Genomic DNA, 18,184 nt, shown 5'->3' on the forward strand with positions numbered 1-18,184 from the left:
GCTGCAGCAGCGATCCGCCGCCGGACTGGGCCAGGCCGGGCGGCGGCTGCGCGAGCCGGCGATCCAGGGCACCGGCGGCGGCCAGCCAGGGCGGGCCGTGTTCAAAAAAAAAAGTCGCGGCGGCGGCGGCTGCTCAGGGAAGGAGGCCCGAGGGCCGCGTGCAGCGGGCGGGCGGGCGGGCGGGCTGGGGGCGGCCGCGCGGCGTCCCGGAGCCTCGGGCCGCCCGGAGCCGGCGGGCGGGTGGAGGCGGAGGCGGCGGCGGCTGCAGCGGCTGCAGGAGCGGCGGCGGCTGCGGCGGCGGCATCTCCTCCTCACATGACCCCACTGTTTGTCCCCGTGATCAGCGCGAGCGGCTCCCGTATCTCCTCCGTCCCCTCCTGCCGCGCGGCGTGAGCGCCGGGCTCCGGGCCCCCCCGGCCGCCCGCCCCCTCCCCTCCCTCCCTCCCCTCCCCTCCCCTCCCCCCCGGGCCCCGCGCCCCCCCCGCCCCCGCCCCCCCCATGGACATGCTGGACCCGGGTCTGGATCCCGCTGCCTCGGCTACCGCTGCTGCCGCCGCCAGGTAAGATCCCCGGCCTGGCCGTGCCCCCGCGCCCCGGCCCCGGCCCCGCGGCCTGCAGGCCGGGGCCGCCATGATCCCGAGCGGCCGCGGGCCCGGCTCAAAATGGAGGCCGCCGAGGCGGGGGGGGACCCGGCGTCTCCCGCCCCCAGACCCCGGCCCCGGCAGCGCCCCCGGCCTCAGGCGCAGCCGGGAGGGACGGGGGCCCTGCAGCTGGGCACGGGGGCGGGGGCGCGAGCCGCGCTGATCCCGCTCCCTCCTGTGCCCCCGGCAGCCACGACAAGGGACCCGAGGCGGAGGAGGGTGTCGAGCTGCAGGAAGGTGAGTGTTTGCGGGGCCGGCCGCGCCCGGGGAGGGCTGGGGGCGCCCGGCGCGGCCGTGATCGTGCCCCGACCCTCCTCGGCCCCAGGCGGGGACGGCCCAGGAGCGGAGGAGCAGACAGCGGTGGCCATCACCAGCGTCCAGCAGGCGGCGTTCGGCGACCACAACATCCAGTACCAGTTCCGCACAGAGACAAATGGAGGACAGGTGAGCTGCGGGCCGCGAGGGCGAGCGAGCGAGCGAGCGAGCGAGCAGGCGGGCGGGCGGGCGCGCCGGGAAGGCTCGGACCTGGCCCCAGCGCCGGCCTCGCCGCTCTGCCGCCCCCTGCAGGTGACATACCGCGTAGTCCAGGTGACTGATGGTCAGCTGGACGGCCAGGGCGACACGACTGGCGCCGTCAGCGTCGTGTCCACCGCTGCCTTCGCGGGGGGGCAGCAGGCTGTGACCCAGGTGGGTGTGGACGGGGCAGCCCAGCGCCCGGGCCCCGCCGCTGCCTCTGTGCCCCCAGGTCCTGCAGCGCCCTTCCCGCTGGTAGGTGCCCTGCCACCCCTGGACGGGGGGTGGAGAGGGGACACTGGCTCTGCTCTTGGGGATCCCCGGGGGTGGGGCAGGTGTCGCCCAGGAGATGCTGCCTTCAAGCCTCAGGCTGCATGGGGTCAGATTCCTCTTGTGCACCTTGAAACCTGGGGACGGTGCTCTTGGAATTTTTTTTTTCTGCAAAATGGGAATGATGTGTCTAAGAGGAAAGTTTCTTAGAGTGCAAAACGGATTGGCTCAGCAAGTGATCGCTGACCTCCTGCCATGTTCCAGGGCTGTCTGAGACACAGGACAGAATGCTACTCGCAGAAGGAGTCCCCACTCCTGTTAATTGCGGAGAATGCAGTAAACCCCGAGCACAGCAATGAGGGGACCGGATAGAGGAACAGAGAAAGCTAAGGGTAGTCTCTGTCCTCCTACTCCCCAGGCTGTGATCCAAAATCCCTTCAGCAATGGTGGCAGCCCTGCGGCCGAGGCTGTCAGCGGGGAGGCACGATTTGCCTATTTCCCAGCGTCCAGTGTGGGAGATACTACGGCTGTGTCCGTACAGACCACAGACCAGAGCTTGCAGGCTGGAGGTGAGGAGAGGAAGAAGCCAGGTTGGCAGGTCGGGGTGGCAGTGGGCCCAGCAGGGAGGGAAGCCCCTGCAACCAGTTCTGACTTCACCCTGTCTTGCCACTAACCCCCACTATCCCTGCAGGCCAGTTCTACGTCATGATGACGCCCCAGGATGTGCTTCAGACAGGAACACAGAGGACGATCGCCCCCCGGACACACCCCTACTCTCCGTATGTGCAGGGGACACCAGGCGGGCCTGGCATTGGAACTGAAGGGAGGGGTTTCTGGAGTAGAAGCTGGGCAGTTAGCATGAAGCGGGCACATGGTGTAATTTTTTTTCTTTGCCTGTTTCTGCTTCTTTAGTGCACATAAAGTATCATCTCATTTCTGCACACGGATTTACCTGAAAAAGATAATTTTTTAAGTCTAATACTTAACAAATGCTTGGGCAAACAAATCTGTGATAATACATGCCCCTTTTTTTTCTCTCCTTTTCTAGAAAAATTGATGGAACCAGAACACCCCGAGATGAGAGGAGAAGAGCCCAGCACAATGAAGGTGAGGACAAGGTGTGGCTCCGGGTCCCCCCCGACCACCGCCCTCACAGGCTCAGCCAGCCCCGGGGTGTGGAGTGACAGAGAGGGAAGCCACTCCTGGCAGGCCACAAGTGCTCCAGAGGGCTTTGCTGGACGCTGTAAAGGTAGAAAGTGAGCAACGAGGGGAGAGTACAGTGTCAGAAATAGAGGGACAGGGAGTGTGAACTGGAACTGGCCATGTGTTGACTCGGCTGGTGATCTTGAATTCATGGCCCACATCTAAGATGGTGGATTTCATGTTCCCATACGGATTGCCTGCCCCACTTGAAAATTGGGGCTGACCAGGCTCACCTGAGCTGACCTTTCCACGTGGCAGCTGTCATGCTCACATCCCTCATTCCCATGCCTGCCTGGCCTCCAGAAGTAGGTCTGTTCCCCCAGGGAGCACATCTGAGGCAGAAACTGCATGAAGCTCTGCCTCTGGCTGCCTAAGGCCGGAGCATCCTGCCCTTTCCAGAAACACCAAGTCTCACCTCAGGTCATTTGGCCTTCGACACTGTCCCCTCACCCCCACCCCGCCTGTCAGTAGCCACTGTAGTGGGCACAGCAGCATGCAAGTGCCAGGGGGGTGCTTATACCCAAACAACCATCATTCAACAAATATTTACTGCCCATGGGTTCTGGGCCGAGCGGCACAAGCCCTGTGCCAGGTCTGGAGTCTGGCCTGGAGCGTTGGGGAGGCTCGAAGGCCGGCGGGCTCATGTCTCACGGGTCTCGTGGGACATTGATGGGGAGTGGGCTGGGGTGAGGCTTCCCCAGGGAGAGGGGAGTTTGGGTCAGGTTACTTTGTGGGGTGCTGGTTTGGTTGTGGGAGAAGTTCCATCTGGAATGCCTCAGGAGGGAAGATCGGGAAGATCAGGAAGGCCTTAAATGCCTGAGTGAGGCGCTGAATCTCAGTCCTAACGGTGGCCATGGGGCTGGGGTCTGTGGCCCAGGTCGTTGTGTTCTGAGCAGTTCCTCTCTGAGTTCAGGCATTCATTCAGCGTGTGCATACTACGGCCAGCCCCCGTTTTGCGTCTTCAGATATGGCAGTGCAGCAGGTAATAGGCCAGACGAGGTCTCAGCTCTCTGTGCGTGTTCTGGTGGGAGAGATGGGAGTCATACACAGCCAAAGAAGGCATCAGGCAGCACAGGAAGGAGAGGAAAGCTGGGGAAGGAGGTGGCGGGTGATGGCGGCATGGCACTGTGCTCTGAAGGGTTCTTCGAGAGGTGACATTGAAGCAGAGTCCTGAAGGGACCTGAGGGAAGGGGCCTGTTGAGAACCTCAGGAGAGTGCTGGGCAGAGGGAAGAGCTAGGACACAGGCCAGGCCCTGAACCGGGACCGCCGTGGTGTGTCTGCAGAAGAGCAGAATTCAGGAAAAGAAAGAGGAAGTCGGCGCAGTGGAGGGGGCTGCCCAGGCCAGATGGTGGAGGACCTTGGAAGAAGTCCCTAGTGTGGCTGTCTGGACTCCTGTGGTTTTATTCCAGGGTGATGAGAAGCCAGCGGAGGGGTTTGTGCGTGGAGGCTGCTGGCAAGGGTGGTGGGAAGAGGCTGGGAGATAGGACACCACTCGGGTGTCAGGCCTGAGACAGGGCAGGGGTTGAGGGGAATGGGGGGAGGACTCCATGGCTGGAGAGTCAGGATTTCGTGCTGAACTCCCCTCCATGCTTGGAAGGGAAGGGGTGCATCTGAGCTTGGTTTTGGGATGCAGTGAGTTTGAGGGGCCCCCAGAGCAGCCCCCACGCTACCACTTACCTATGGTGGGACATCAGGGTGGTTCTTAATCTCCGTGTCTGTCTCCCCTCTGTGAAATGTTGGAAGCACGGCTGCCTCCGACACCTGGTGGGGATGCAGTGAGTCGAGGTGGCCACACAGGCTGAGGAGAGGACTCGGGACCCTCCCACCCCACTCTCACCCCTGCCTCTCCCTCGGTTAATGTGACTCCAGGCAGTCTTGAGACTTTCTGTCCTTGTGAAGCAGTCTTCGTCACCTGCCCACTTTTCCAGCCCCGTCCTGTCTGCTTTCCCGACTTGCAGAGTATCTGCCCGATCTGCTCATCCTCCCAGTACCCTCGGCCGTCTGGCTCATGGCTCTACCAAAGCAGCTCCACTCAGGTCACCCATGGTGACCCCATTGCCACATCAGCTGGCCTCCTTTGCTGTCTGGGCTCCAAGGATCTGACGCTGCCTGCTTCCCTCTGTTCCTTTCTGGAATCTTCCTTTCCTGCACCCTCTCTGATTCTCCTGTGATCTTTGCCTCTCCTGCCCCACTGTTAACAATGAAATTTCCAGGGCTCTCCCCGTTCCAAGTGAGTAGGTGGGGGTGCCGGGAATCTGTGTTTTCCATCAGCTCTTCAGGTGATTTGTCATAGTGGACAAGTTGAGAAACTGCTTTAGCTGCGAGTGTTTCTTTTGTTTTTGAGAAGGGGGTCTCACTCTGTCACCCAGGCTGGAGTACAGTGGCACAATCACAGCTCACTGCAGCCTTGACCTCCCAGGCTCAAGCAATCCTCCCACCTCAGGCTTCTTGAGTGGCTGGGACCACAGGCAGGTGCCATCACATGGGGTCATTTTTTTTTATCTGTAGAGTGGAGGTCTTGCTATGCTGCCCAGGCTCGTCTTGAACTTCTGGCCTCAGGCAGTCCTCCAGCCTTGGCTACAGGCCTGAGCTGCCACGCCCAGTCTTGCTGGTGTTTCATAAGGTCCAGCCCCTCTTCCGTCGGCCTCAGGTGTATGATGTGTGAGGCCCAGCGACAGGCTTGGAAGCTCTTGGTCAGTATCCCCCAAACTCCGTTCCCACTTGTAGGTGTTCCTCTTCCTTCTTGGTTCCAGAAGAGTGTGTGACTCACAAAAAGTTGAGGACTGTTCCTTGATGTCCTCCCAGGCTTTGCCCACCACCTGGCTCCTGGTAATGCAAGGAACTGTGTTTCCATCCCATTCCATTCCTCTCACTGCAACTCCAGCCCCACATTCTGAACTACCCGTTCAAGATTTCCATCTTCGGACATCCCTGTAATGCCTCCAACTCAACTCGCCCAAAACAGAATGTGCCATCTCCCCTCTCCAAAGGCTCTCATGCAACATTCCTCTTTGCAGAGCAGCAAAAGCTACCCCTGTCACAACTGCCCAAGCCAGAAACTTAAGACCAGAGCCGCTTTCAGCCCTGCCCTCTTCTTCCCTTATGGCCACAAACCCCAAGTTTCTGTTCTATGGTGAGTTTCAGATCCGCTTCTCTCACTTCTTTTTCCCTCCTTCCCACCACTTCTTGGTACCGCAGGAGATCATCCCAGTGTCACAAACTCAAATGCCTGCAGGGGCCTGAGGGAGGGAGGTGCACTTGGCATGTTAGGAAGGGGTGTGTGGCTGGGCGTGGTGGCTTACACCTGGAATCCCAGCACTTTTGGGATTACATTTTGGCCAAGACAGGCGGATCACTTGAACCCAGGAGTTTGAGACCATCCTAGGCAATGTGGCAGAACCCTGTCTCTACCAAAAAAAATTTAAAAATTAGCCAGGCCTGGTGGTACATGCCTGTAACAATCCCAGCTACTTGGGAACCTGTGGTGGGAGGGTGACTTGAGCCCGGGAGATGGAGGTTGCAGTGAGCTGATTTTACACTCCAGCCTGAGCAACAGACCCAGACCCTGTCTCAGAAAAAAATAGGAAAGGGTGTGGGGGGCCCCCAATGATCTGGGGCACGTGTGTCCTGCCTGAAGGGTGGCCCTTGCCCAGTACCTTCCCCTTGCTGCCCTGTCAGAATCTAGGGCCACTGTTGTCAGAAACTCTGAGAAGCCAGAAATCGAGACTTCTATGTGAAATCTGATTTTTAGGTGCCAGATTGGATTGCTTCTTCCGTTTCATTGATTTCTGCTCTTAATGTTACTAATTCATGCTTCTGCTCACTTTGTTGTTTTGTTTGTTTTTTTGTTTTGAAACGGAATCTTGCTGTGTCACAGGGTGCAATCTCAGCTCATTGCAACCTCCGTTTCCGGGGTTCAAGTGATTCTCCTGCCCCAGCCTCCCAAGTAGCTGGGACTACAGGTGCCCGCTGTCACACCCAGCTAGTTTTTGTATTTTTAGTAGAGATGGGGTTTCACCATGTTGGCCAGGCTGATCTTGAACTCCTGGCCTCAGGTTATCCACCTGCCTGGGCCTCCCAAAGTGCCGGGATTACAGGAGTGAGCCGCTGCACCCGGCCCCTTCTACTCACTTTGGATTCAGTTTGCTAGGTTTTGTGCTTTGGCTCCCCTGGCATGACCCAACCCTGGCTTTTTAAGGTTTTTTTTTTTTTTTCAATTTTCTACTAAAATCTTTATTTTACAGGATTTATGTTTCACAGCAGGGATTGAGATGATTCTTAAGCTTTGTCTTTGCCTAACAGCATTTAGAGTTGCCAGTTCACTCCAACATCACTTTAGCTACATCCCACTGGGATGTGTTGTGTTTTTGTTATTCAGTTTAAAGTATTTTCCAATTTTCCTTGTGATTTATTCTTTGACCTTTCTGTTATTTGGAGGCAGATTGCTTAATTTCCAAGTATTTGTGGGTTTTCCAGATGTCTTTTTGTTACTGATTTTTAATTTCTGTCATGGTCAGAGAACATACTCTGTATGATTTCAGTTCCTTGAAATTTGATGAGACTTACCCGACGGGCCTGAATGTGTCCTAGCTTGGCGGAAGCTTCTGGGGCATTGATGAGGACAGGTGTCTGCTGCCATCAGGCAGAATGTCCCCCCAGGTCAGTGAGGTCAGGCTGGTTAAGTGTTCAGGTTTTCTATTCTGATTTTGTTTGTTTGTGTACTTGTTCTACCAATCATTGAGAAGGATGTCTGTGTGTCTCACTATGTTTGTGGATTTGTCCATTTCTTTCTTCAGTCCTGGAAGGTTTCGCTTCTGAATTTTCTCTTTTTTTTTTTTTTTTTTTTTTTTTGAGCCAGCGTCTCTCTCTGTCACCCAGGCTAGAGTGCAATTGGGTTCAAGCAATTCTCATGCCTCAGCCTCCCAAGTCCCTAGGATTATAGGCGCACACCACTATGCCTGGCTAATTTTTGTATTTCTAGTAGAGCCGGGGTTTCGCCATGTTGGCCAGGCTAGTTTCGAACTCCTGGCCTGATGTGATCTGCCCTCCCAAAGTGCTGGGATTACAGGCGTGAGCCACCCCGCCTAGCCTCTGAATTTTAAGTGTCCTATGGAGTTACTGAAGTGCTTCTGTGGAATGAACGTGGCCTTGGTCCTGTATTTCAAATGTGCCATGATGGTGTTCCGAAGCCACAGGCTGGGCAGCATCACCACCTGCTGAAGTCAGGGCCTAGACTCAAGGGCCTGGGCCTCTAGAGGAGGATCTGAAACTCACTATAGAACAGAGCACCCTGGTCCTGACGTGCGAGCAGACCACGCAAGGCCTTGACAACCGATCTTTACAACCTCTTCCCGCCCCTGCACACCTTGAAATGGTTTTCAAGCCAACATTTCTGGGATCTTCCCACCTGCCTGCCTTAGAGCCCTTCTCTCAGGAACCAGCCCAAATGTTTCCTGGATCTCTGAGGATTCGTCCCACCCCCATTCCCGTGCAGAGGCCATGGCTCGGCGCCTGGCGTTCCCGAGGCACTTTGTACCGTCTTCAGTGGTGACACAAATGCTATGGGATTAGTGCCACCTGCCCACAGTGGTGCTGCGGGTGCCAACGGGGCACAGTGGGGCTGCTTCCACCCTGGACCCCGGCCTGGCGGAGGGCCTGGCATACAGTAGGGCAGACAGTAGGTGTGTAAGAAGTAAACACGCGCTGGAGAGGATGTAGCTGCAGCCAGCGCCCAGCCCTTGAGAGGGCTGAGGGAAGGCAGAGGCCGAAACAAGGCCATCTGCCGAGTTCCTCCACGGACCCCTGGGCGAGGAGCGCTCTGCTGGGGACTGTGCCAGCGGTGTCTCCGGGCTTGGACTGTCAGCTCCGCTGCTGCTTTTGGCCAGAGTTCCCAAAGGCAGGTGTGGCTGTCTTTGGTGGGAGGGTTCGGCGCGCCGTGATAGTAACAGGGGAGCAAGCACTCACTGAACCCAGTGCAGGGCCTGGACCGTGCTCCATAGCGAGCTCTGATCTTCGGGTATTGGTTTTGGAGGAAAGAGGGAGCTCAAGGGTGGAAGAGGGGCCAGGGAAGAGTGGTCACGGTGGGAGGAGGAAAGTCCATGTCATTCGGGGGGTTTGTCACTCGGGCCTGAGTGGGAGGCACAGGAGGCAGGGAGAGGCCAGTCAGCGGCACACGGCCACAGCCCAGAGGGGTTTGCCGATGGGTGGGTTCAGCCTTCTCGAGGGAACGGCGGGCCGGGGAGCAGCTGATCTCCGGGTGTGAGGGTAATGGGCAGGCTGTGGCCCACCCCTCCTTCTCAGGCTCACTGGACCCCAGGCTGGTATCCTATCACCATTATCCAAGGCTTTGAAAAGATTCCCGGCCTTCCTGCCGCTTCCGCCCTAGCTATAGGCTTTGTTCCCCGCCGCCAATGCCACAGACAGCATGGGCCACCCTGGCAGGGGGCTGGGGTTCCGTGGGGTAGGAAATGGGGGTAGCTGAGCGTTCTTTCCTGTCCCCACGGTGCCTGGTGCTGGGGCTTGGCAGGCGGTGAAGGGTTGGGACAGCCTGGCTTTAGCAGGCCCTGGGTCAGGGGTCTCAGGCTCCGTGGCACACAGACCCCAGGCAGGTATCAGGACGGCATGTGGCCAGAGACAGGCTTGTGCTCTGTCTGGGGATAGCTGCTACCCGGCCGACACAGTTGGCGTGAGATTGTGGAGTTTTATGGAGTAAAATCACAAATCTGGGTTTTTTAAGTAAAATCTTCTATGAGTTGCCATCTCTGGCCTTCCGCATAGGGTTTGTGTCTTTCCTGGCCTTGTGGGCCAGGCCTGGGAACTGCAAATACCAGTTGGGATCTGCCATTACCCTGTGGAAGGATTTTAAGCAGGGGTGAAACATGGTCAGACTTGGAATTAGAGATGAGTTAAAAAACAAAATCACAGTGCCCAGAGTCTCTGGGGAGACTGGAGAATCCAGTGCAGGGGCCACGGGAGCCAGTGAGGGGCACTAGTCCTGCGAAGAGCGGCTCTGCCCATCCCTGCCTCCCAGTACGTGCCCACTGTGACCAGAGCTCCATTTCTCAAAAGAAGCCAGTGACGCCAATTACCATGAGATATTTCCTTATTCTTAACTGTCGATTCAAATTTGTACAAGTGTGACGGGGCAGGCCCGTAAAACGAACTCAAAGTGCCTGACCTTTGACGCCCGTCCTAAAAGCGTGTGTGGCACCGGAGGGCCCAGGTTTCTTTGTTCCTCTTGAGAAGCTGGGGGTGGGGGCCGGCTGGGCTCAGGGTGCGGCCCCTCACTTCCCAGGGCTGTGGTCTCAGTGGGGCCTGCGCTGTGCCTGGGTGTCCTTGGGCTGAGCCTCTGCCCTGTGAGGACGGCCGCTCGGGCACGAGCCCTGTCAGCGAAGCCATGGCTGTGGCTCTGTTTCCCGCAGTGGAGCGGAGGCGAAGGGACAAGATCAACAACTGGATCGTCCAGCTTTCGAAAATCATTCCAGACTGTAATGCAGACAACAGCAAGACGGGAGCGGTGAGCATCCCGGACCCTTAGTGGCTGCGGTGGGCCTGGCCCCCAACCCTTGCATGCAGAAAGTCCAACTGCCATGGGGCTCAGGAGTCTTCCCCGGGGTGGAGGCCAGTGGGTGGTGCCCGCCCTAAGGCTCCTGGTCCCCTCGCCCCCCAGAGTAAAGGAGGGATCCTGTCCAAGGCCTGCGATTACATCCGGGAGTTGCGCCAGACCAACCAGCGCATGCAAGAGACTTTCAAAGAGGCCGAGCGGCTGCAGATGGACAACGAGCTCCTGAGGCAGCAGGTGGGTGCAGGGCCTGGAGCGGGTCGGGGCCCAGGAGCCCCACATGCAAGGCGCTGGCCCTCAGCTCCCTTGTCCTCCGTCGTGTCCGCCAGATCGAGGAGCTGAAGAATGAGAACGCCCTGCTTCGAGCCCAGCTGCAGCAGCACAACCTGGAGATGGTGGGCGAGAGCACCCGGCAGTGACGCCCGCCGCCACCGCGCAGCCGCCGCCGCCCACGCCGGCCTCTGCTGCCCCTTTCCCCAGCCCTTAGCACAGAGAGGGACACACGCCCCTCCCCCAGCTGCGTTTTTTTATAGTAGATTTTTAACAAAAAACGGGGAGAAATAATGGATTTCTGTGGATACAGTGCCCACCGCCCTCCTCCACTTGGAAACGGTATCCTCCCTCCCCATCCATCTGTCTGTCGCCCTTCTCCCGGCCCTCACTAAGCCCCGGCACTTCTAGTGGTCTCACCTGGAGGCAAGAGGGAGGGGGACAGAGGCCCTTCCGCGTCCCGCTGCCTCCTGCTCTCTGGAGGTACTGAGACAGGGTGCTGATGGGAAGGAGGGGAGCCTTTGGGGGGCCACCCGGGGCCTGGACCTATGCAGGGAGGCCACGTCCCACCCCACCTCTTGTTTCTGGGTCCCTGCTCCCCTTTGGGTGTGTGTGTGTGTGTTTTAATTTTCTTTATGGAAAAATTGACAAAAAAAATAGAGAGAGAGAGGTATTTAACTGCAATAAACTGGCCCCATGTGGCCCCCGCCTTGTCTGCTTGTGTGTCTGTCCATCTCGGGAACGGGGAGGGGCTTGGGGTCTACAGAGCTCCACGCGGCATGGTTCCGCCGTTGTGCACATGGCTGTGTGCAGTCCCTGCCAGCTGCACCACCTGGTACCCAGTGGTTGGTTGGATGGATGAAGGAATTAGGGAATGAATGTCCCCTTTGAGGCCCTAGGCATGCATGAGGGTGTGGGGAGCTGGGGTCAAGGACATGTCCCATGTTGGAGGAGAGGCGGGGGTCTCCGTGTCAGCAGTTCTGAAAACACAACCAGCCCCTGGCCCTACTCTGCTGGGCTGAAGCCCTCCCCTCCGCACCAGCCAATAGTGGGGCCCGGCCTTGAGCCCCTCACCCCCAGGAAGGGCAGATGGCCAGGGCGCCAAGCTTGGCCCGTCAGCCTGTCGCCTTGCACCGAGGCTCTGGCGCCTGTGCTGTGACCCCTGCCCCTGCTGATGATGAAACCTGTCCTGAGCTGAGATGCAGTGATGCCTGGTAGGGCTGGGGGCTGCTGCCGAGTCCCCGGGTGAGCACGCCCCTATTCACTGGACCCTGCTGCATCCTGCAGCCCCCTTCAACTCCATCCACTCCCAGGAGCTGGGCCTGCCACTCTGCTCACCTTGTGGCGCTCCATGCTCTGCCTTTCCTCCCAAATGTCCTCCCCCCAATCGTCTCTTGCCTCAAGAGTCCTGTCTCTGTTTCCTAGCTATTCCCATCTGAGGCCATCTTTATTCGTTTAGTTTTTAGAGACAGGGTCTCACTCTGTCACCCAGGCTAGAGCGCAGTGGCGCACGATCACGGCTCACTGGAGCCTTGACCAACTACAGGTGCATAGCACCACAGTCAGGCTTTTGTACCGATGGGGTCGCGCTTTGTTCCCCAAGCTGTGACAAGAGGAACCTCCCACGTGGTGTGGATGAGGAGGCAGATGGCAGGGCCTGTCCATTTCTGTGCCTGAGTGGGCCTTGGCAGCGGTTCAGCAGTCAGGAAGAAGTGTTCACTCCTCGACAGCAACATCCCCAGGCTCTGGTGACTGGGCTGACACTGGATGGCCCTGGAATGAAAAGCAAAGTGGCAAAATGTCCAAGGGCCCATCTGGAACCAAGGTTTGTGGATCCCCTGGGCCGTGTGCACCCTGAGCTCGGCCTGGTAGTGGAAAGGAATGAAGGCACTGCAGTCAGGCCGCCTGGGTTCATCCCCCAGCTAGTGGTGTCCTAAGGAACCGGCTCCCCAAAAATGTCCCTGGCTTGTAGGGTTTGCCCATTTCCTGGTGTCAACACTCCCACCACTGCTGATTTCAGGGTACCGGCATGATGCCAGTGAATGAAGAGTTTCGAGATGTGCACGGTCTGCTCTGTTGAGCCAGTTCTAGCATGCCACTGTACCCTGCTGTGTTTTAGGGGAGATGGGGAAGCCTGGTGGGTAAGAGCAGAGGCCCTGGGTTCAGGCTGTCCAGGTCAGAATCCCAGCTCTACCTCTGCCTGGGCAAGCTTGGGCCATGCCCTGATCTCTGCCTTCAGTGCCTTTTCTGTAAAGTGAAGGAAATGAGTGTCCAACGTGGAGGAGGCTCCTGAAAGGGAGTGGGGTCTGGGGAGCCGAAGCCCCTGGGGTTGGGTGACCGAGAAGGCAGCCCCTGAACACAGAGCAGAGCTGAAGGTGGGGCAGCAAGTGCTGCTGGGAGAACAGGCGGCGCAGGCTAAGTTGGTGCAGAAGTGAGTCAACACACGTGCCATCGTATAAAATGTACTCATCAGACAGCAGATGTCAGCTATTCCTCTTACTGCTATTTTATGTTTTATAGACAGGGTCTCGCTCTGTCACCCAGGCTGGAGTGCAGTCACACGATCATAGCTCACTGCAGCCTCAACCTCCTGGGCTTAAGTGATCCTCCTGCCTCAGCCTCCCAAGTAGCTGGGACTACAGATGTGTGCCACCACGCCTGGCTAAATTTGTTTAAAAAATTTTTTTTTGTGTAGAGATGGTGTCTCCCTATGTTTCCCAGGCTAGTCTTGAACTTCTGGGCTCAAGCGATCCTCCTGCCTCAGCCTCCCAAAGTGCTGGGATTACAGGCATGAGCCACCGCACTGGGCCATATTACTGCTGTCATTTATGGCCAAAAGTTTGCTCAAACATTTTCCAGTTACCAGAGACACGTCTCAAGGGTCTGACGCTGGGAAAACACCGCGTGCGGATCAGGGGCACACGCTGATGCTCGCCATGCTCAGGGCTATCCACTGTTCCCTGCCAGAACCTATACATGTGTGGTGAGAGCTTAAAGCAATGGATGCTTCCCCCAATATGCCGGACACTCCTGAGGAGCCTGGCAGCTGCTGGCCATGCCCTGTGTGCATGCAGGCGGTAGGGAAGTGGGTGAAGGAGAACGGAACCTTGATTCAGATCATCAAACTGCTTAACCGCTGAAGCAAAAGGGGTAACTTTTTCTCAATCAGCAGAATGACATCATGATGGGGAAAGGGCTCCCCAGATGGCTGGCGAGCAGTGTGTGTCTGTGACCCCGTCTGCCCCACCCCCTGAACACACCTCTGCCGGCTGAGGGTGACACAACCCTGTTCCCTGTCGCTCTGTTCCCGCTTATCTCTCCCGCCTTTTCGGCGCCACCACCTTCTTGGAAATGAGTCAGAGCAAAGGGGAGGGGGCCCAGACCACTGCCTCCCCTGGCAGGCCCCATAAAAGCGACTGTCACTGGGTCCCAGACACCAGAGCAAGCTCAAGACCTAGCAGTGGGACAGCCAGACAGACGGCACGATGGCACTGAGCTCCCAGATCTGGGCCACTTGCCTCCTCCTCCTTCTCTTCCTCGCCAGCCTGACCAGTGGCTCCGTTTTCCCACAACAGGTGAGAGCCCAGTGGCCTGGGTCCTTAGAAGGGCAGCAGGGATGGGAGAGCCAGGCCCCAGCCTAGGGCACTAGAGACACCCAAGCACTGAGTAGAGCTCAGGACAGCTCAGGGGGGCTGGCAGCTGAACAGGAACCAGGCCAGGCACGGTGGCTCATGCCCAGACCACTTAAGGTCAGTTTGAGACCAGCCTGGCCAGCATGGTAAAACCCCATCTCTACTAAAAATACAAAAGTTAGCCAGGCGTGGTGGCAGGTGCCTGTAATCCCAGCTACTCGGGAGACTGAGACAGGAGAATCACTTGAACCTGCGAGGTGGAGGTTGCAAAGTGAGCTGAGATTGCACCACTGCACTCCAGCCTGGCAACAGAGCAAGACTCCATCTCCAAAAAAGAACAGAAATCGATGAAGCACCAAGTGACAGGGATTGGAAGGTCCTAATTCTGTGGGTATCTACGAAGCCCTTACGCTGTGTGGAGTCTTATTCTAGACAGTGAGGACAAGGCTATGAACAAGGTAGATGAGAGAGGAGACCTCTCATCCTGGTCAGGGAATTCGTTAAAGACTGAGGAAAACATGAACAAATAATTGTGTCTAGTACATGCTATTCATGAATCACATAACAGACGGTGGTAGAGTGACCGTGATCCATTCGCCACACAGTAAAGTCACTTTTTTGGTTTGTTTTTTAGAGACAGGGTCATGCTCTGTTGCTGAGGTTGGAATGCAGTGATGCAGTCATAGCTCCCTGCAGCCTCGACCTCCTGTGCTCAAGCAATCCTCCCACCTCAGCTTCCCAAATAGCTGGGACAGCAGGCACATGCCACGGGTGGCGGGCCCACGGCACAGTCAAGGGGCTGGCAGTCAAGCAAGTGTTTCAGGAGAAAGTGACAGTTGGCCTTTGTCTTGGAGGGTGAGAGATGGAGGCAGCAGAGACCCGAGGAGAGGACGAACTGGCATAGCCCAGGGTCAGGCTGAGCAAGAGGAGATGGTGGGACTTGGGGATAAGGCCGAGGGGTGGGCAGAGTCCCAAAGTCTTGTGGGCAACCGTACAGACGCTGACTTTTCCTTGGAGTAAAGAGGAAGCCCCCATAGGCTTTTTTTTTTTTTTTTTTTTTTCTGATACAGGGTCTTGCTATGTCTTTCAGGCAGGCGTGCAATGGCATCATCTGGGCTCACTGCAACCTCCGCCTACCGTGTTCAAGCAATTCTCCTGCCTCAGCCCCCCAAGTAGCTGGGATTACAGGCACCCGCCACCACGCCCAGCTAATTTTTGTACTTTTAGTAGAGACAGGGTTTCACCATGTTGGCCAGACTGGTCTTGAACTCCTGAACTCAGGTGATCCTCCCATCTCGGCTTCCCAAAGTGCTAGGATCACAGGCGTGAGCCACTGCGCCCAGCCTCCTATAGGTTTTTTAAATGGAGAAAACCACAATCTCACTGGCCACGTTTTTTAAAAAATTAGTCTGCCAGTCGGGCACCATGGCTCACGCCTGCAATCCCAGAGTTTCAGGAGGCCAAGGTAGGAAGATCACTTGAGCCCAGGAGTTCGAGACCAGCTTCGGCAACACAACCAGACTCCATCTCTACACAAAATTTAAAAATTAGCCGGGTGTGGTGGCGTGCACCTGCTGTCCCAGCTACTCAGGAGGCTGAGGTGAGAGCATCGCTTGAGCATAGGAGGTCGAGGCTGCAGGGAGCTATGACTGTGCCACTGCACTTCAGTCTGAGCGACAGAGGGAGACTGTCTAAAAAACAAACAAAAAAAGTGACTCTGCTGTGTGGCAAATGGATTGAGGGGCAAGAATGCAGGGAGATGTGTTAGGAGGCTGGTACTGTCATCCAGGCAAGGGAAGATGATGTCCCAAAGAAGAGTAGGAGCTGTGGAAAGAGGAGGAGGCGGATCTGGGAGGTTTTTTTTTAGGAAGAGCCGCCCATGGGAAGGTGAGCAGAAGCAAGAAAGCAAGGCCCCTCCTAGGAGTCCAACTGAGCTCTGGGTTTAAACCACTTGGAGAGGAGCAGGTTGCTGGGAGCCAGTCTCAGAGGTCCGCCGGGCCCCCTGCCATCCTCAACACCCCCTTCTGCTTTCACAGACGGGACAACTTGCAGAGCTGCAACCTCAGGACAGAGCTGGAGCCAGGGCCAGCTGGACGGTGAGCACACCAGTGACGCCCTTCCCAGCCCCCTGCTCCCTCCGCATGCCCAGGTCGGTTCCCTGCTCACACTCCCTTCCTTCTCACAGCCCATGCTCCAGAGGCGAAGGAGGCGAGACACCCACTTCCCCATCTGCATTTTCTGCTGCGGCTGCTGTCATCGATCAAAGTGTGGGATGTGCTGCAGGACGTAGAACCTTCCTGCCCTGCCCCCATCCCCTCCCTTCCTTATTTATTCCTGCTGCCCCAGAACACAGGTCTTGGAATAAAACGGCTGATTCTTTTGTTTTCCAAACCAGAGTGTCTGTTGTCCTTTCTCTCTGCCAAGGGCCTGTGCTAAGAGCTTGTCCTGACCCTGCCTTGCAAGCGCCAGTGCTTGGTGGGTCATGTGGGGCTGGTGTGTCCTGGAAGTTGCCAGGAAAGTTGGTGAAGAAAATTCGTTTCTGTTCTCCCCCTTCATGTTGCAATAACGGGGGATGAAACTTAATGTTTCCTCTCCTTGAGATCTTCCTAAAACAGCCGTAGAAATCAGTGCCTATAAGGCAAGCTTGTTCCACCCATGGGCCACATGCAGCCCAGGATGGCTTTGAATGCACCTAACACAAATTCGTAAACTTTCTTAAGGCATTATGATAATTTTTTGTGACTTTTTTTTGTTTTTCTCATCAGCTGTCATTAGTGTTAGTGTGTTTTACATGTGGCCCAAGACAATTCTTCTTCCAGTGTGGCTCAGGGAAGCCAAAACATTGGACACTACTATAAAGGTTCTCAAAGTAAGATCCGGGGACTCCTTTTGTAGGGCTCCTGAAGGTGGAAACTACTAAGACATTTTTTTTTTCTTTTTTTTTTTTTTTGGAGGCAGAGTCTCTGTCACCCAGGCTGGAGTGCAGTGGCACGATCTTGGCTCACTGCAACCTCCACCTCCTGGGTTCAAGCGATTCCCCTGCCTTAGCCTCCTGAATAGCTGGGACTACAGGCATGCGCCACCAAGCCCGGCTAATTTTTGTATTTTTAGTAGAGATGGGATTTTACCATGTTGTCCAGGCTGGTCTTGAACTCCTGACCTCAAGTGATCCACCCATCTCAGTCTCCCAAAGTGCTGAGATTACAAGCGTGAGCCACCACGCCCGGCCTACAAAGATGTTTATTTGCCTTTTTCACCGTGGTTCTCTCATGAGTATACAATGGAGTTTCCAGGAGGCTCCGTGACACCTGATGGCATCATCACCAGATGGCTAATGGATTGTGTGCTGGTGTATCTCATGCTTTTAAATGTCCCAGTTTCTAGCCCAATGCGGTTACATGGTCCCAGCTACTCAGGAGGCTGAGGTGGGAGGATCGCTAAAGACTGGGAGTTCCAGAAGAAGACTCGGTGTCAAAAAAGAAAAAAGTCGGGCAACCAAAATGAGAGTGATACAGCTTTTAAGAATGGGAGGAGACAGGGACAGTGATTCATGCCTACAGCACTTTGGGTGGCTGAGGCAGGTGGATCACTTGAGGTCAGGAGTTCAAGACCAGCCTGGCCAACATGGTGAAACACCATCTCTACAAAAATTAGCCAGGCATGGTGGCATGTGCCTATAATCCCAGCTAGTCAGGAGGCTGAGGCAGGAGAATCACTTGAACCCTGGAGGTGGAGGTTACAGTGAGCCAAGATAGCACTGCTGCACTTCAGCCTGGGTGATGGAGTGAGACCCTGTCTCAAAAAAAAAAAAAAAAAAAAAGGCCGGGCACGGTGGCTCAAGCCTGTAATCCCAGCACTTTGGGAGGCCGAGGCGGGCGGATCACAAGGTCAGGAGATCGAGACCACAGTGAAACCCCGTCTCTACTAGAAATACAAAAAAAAAAATTAGCCGGGCGCAGTGGCGGGCGCCTGTAGTCCCAGCTACTCAGGAGGCTGAGGCAGGAGAATGGCGGGAACCCGGGAGGCGGAGCTTGCAGTGAGCCGAGATCGCGCCACTGCACTCCAGCCTGGGCAACAGCGTGAGACTCCGTCT

The 18,184-nt window shown here is 56.6% G+C and overlaps 2 protein-coding genes across 8 annotated transcripts; both read left to right on the forward strand.

Annotated features, from left to right (window-relative positions):
- Positions 1-483: 483 nt before the first annotated feature.
- USF2 (upstream transcription factor 2, c-fos interacting) lies at positions 484-11,174 on the forward strand. Of its 7 annotated transcripts, XM_045379921.3 has the most exons (11): positions 484-560; positions 832-878; positions 967-1,085; positions 1,209-1,409; positions 1,843-1,993; positions 2,116-2,203; positions 2,473-2,531; positions 5,137-5,321; positions 10,050-10,144; positions 10,298-10,426; positions 10,519-11,174. In XM_045379921.3, exons 1-10 carry the CDS (start codon positions 499-501, stop codon positions 10,416-10,418), a joined length of 1,128 nt encoding a protein of 375 aa, XP_045235856.1. In that variant the 5' UTR covers positions 484-498; the 3' UTR covers positions 10,419-10,426; positions 10,519-11,174. The 7 variants fall into 7 exon arrangements, 6 of the variants coding, with proteins under 6 accessions (XP_045235856.1, XP_045235858.1, XP_045235860.1 ...); XR_012427446.1 differs by lacking the exon at positions 5,137-5,321 and having other exon boundaries at positions 9,923-10,144; XM_045379923.3 differs by lacking the exon at positions 5,137-5,321.
- A 2,720-nt stretch (positions 11,175-13,894) lies between these two features.
- HAMP (hepcidin antimicrobial peptide) lies at positions 13,895-16,482 on the forward strand. Its single transcript, XM_005588836.4, has 3 exons — positions 13,895-14,034; positions 16,128-16,187; positions 16,277-16,482. The coding sequence occupies exons 1-3, from the start codon at positions 13,945-13,947 to the stop codon at positions 16,379-16,381; spliced, it is 255 nt and encodes an 84-aa protein (XP_005588893.2). The 5' UTR covers positions 13,895-13,944; the 3' UTR covers positions 16,382-16,482.
- The last annotated feature ends 1,702 nt before the right edge of the window (positions 16,483-18,184 follow it).

Source organism: Macaca fascicularis, chromosome 19 (genome assembly GCF_037993035.2).
Source record: "Macaca fascicularis isolate 582-1 chromosome 19, T2T-MFA8v1.1".
NCBI classification, from domain to species: Eukaryota; Metazoa; Chordata; class Mammalia; order Primates; family Cercopithecidae; genus Macaca; species Macaca fascicularis.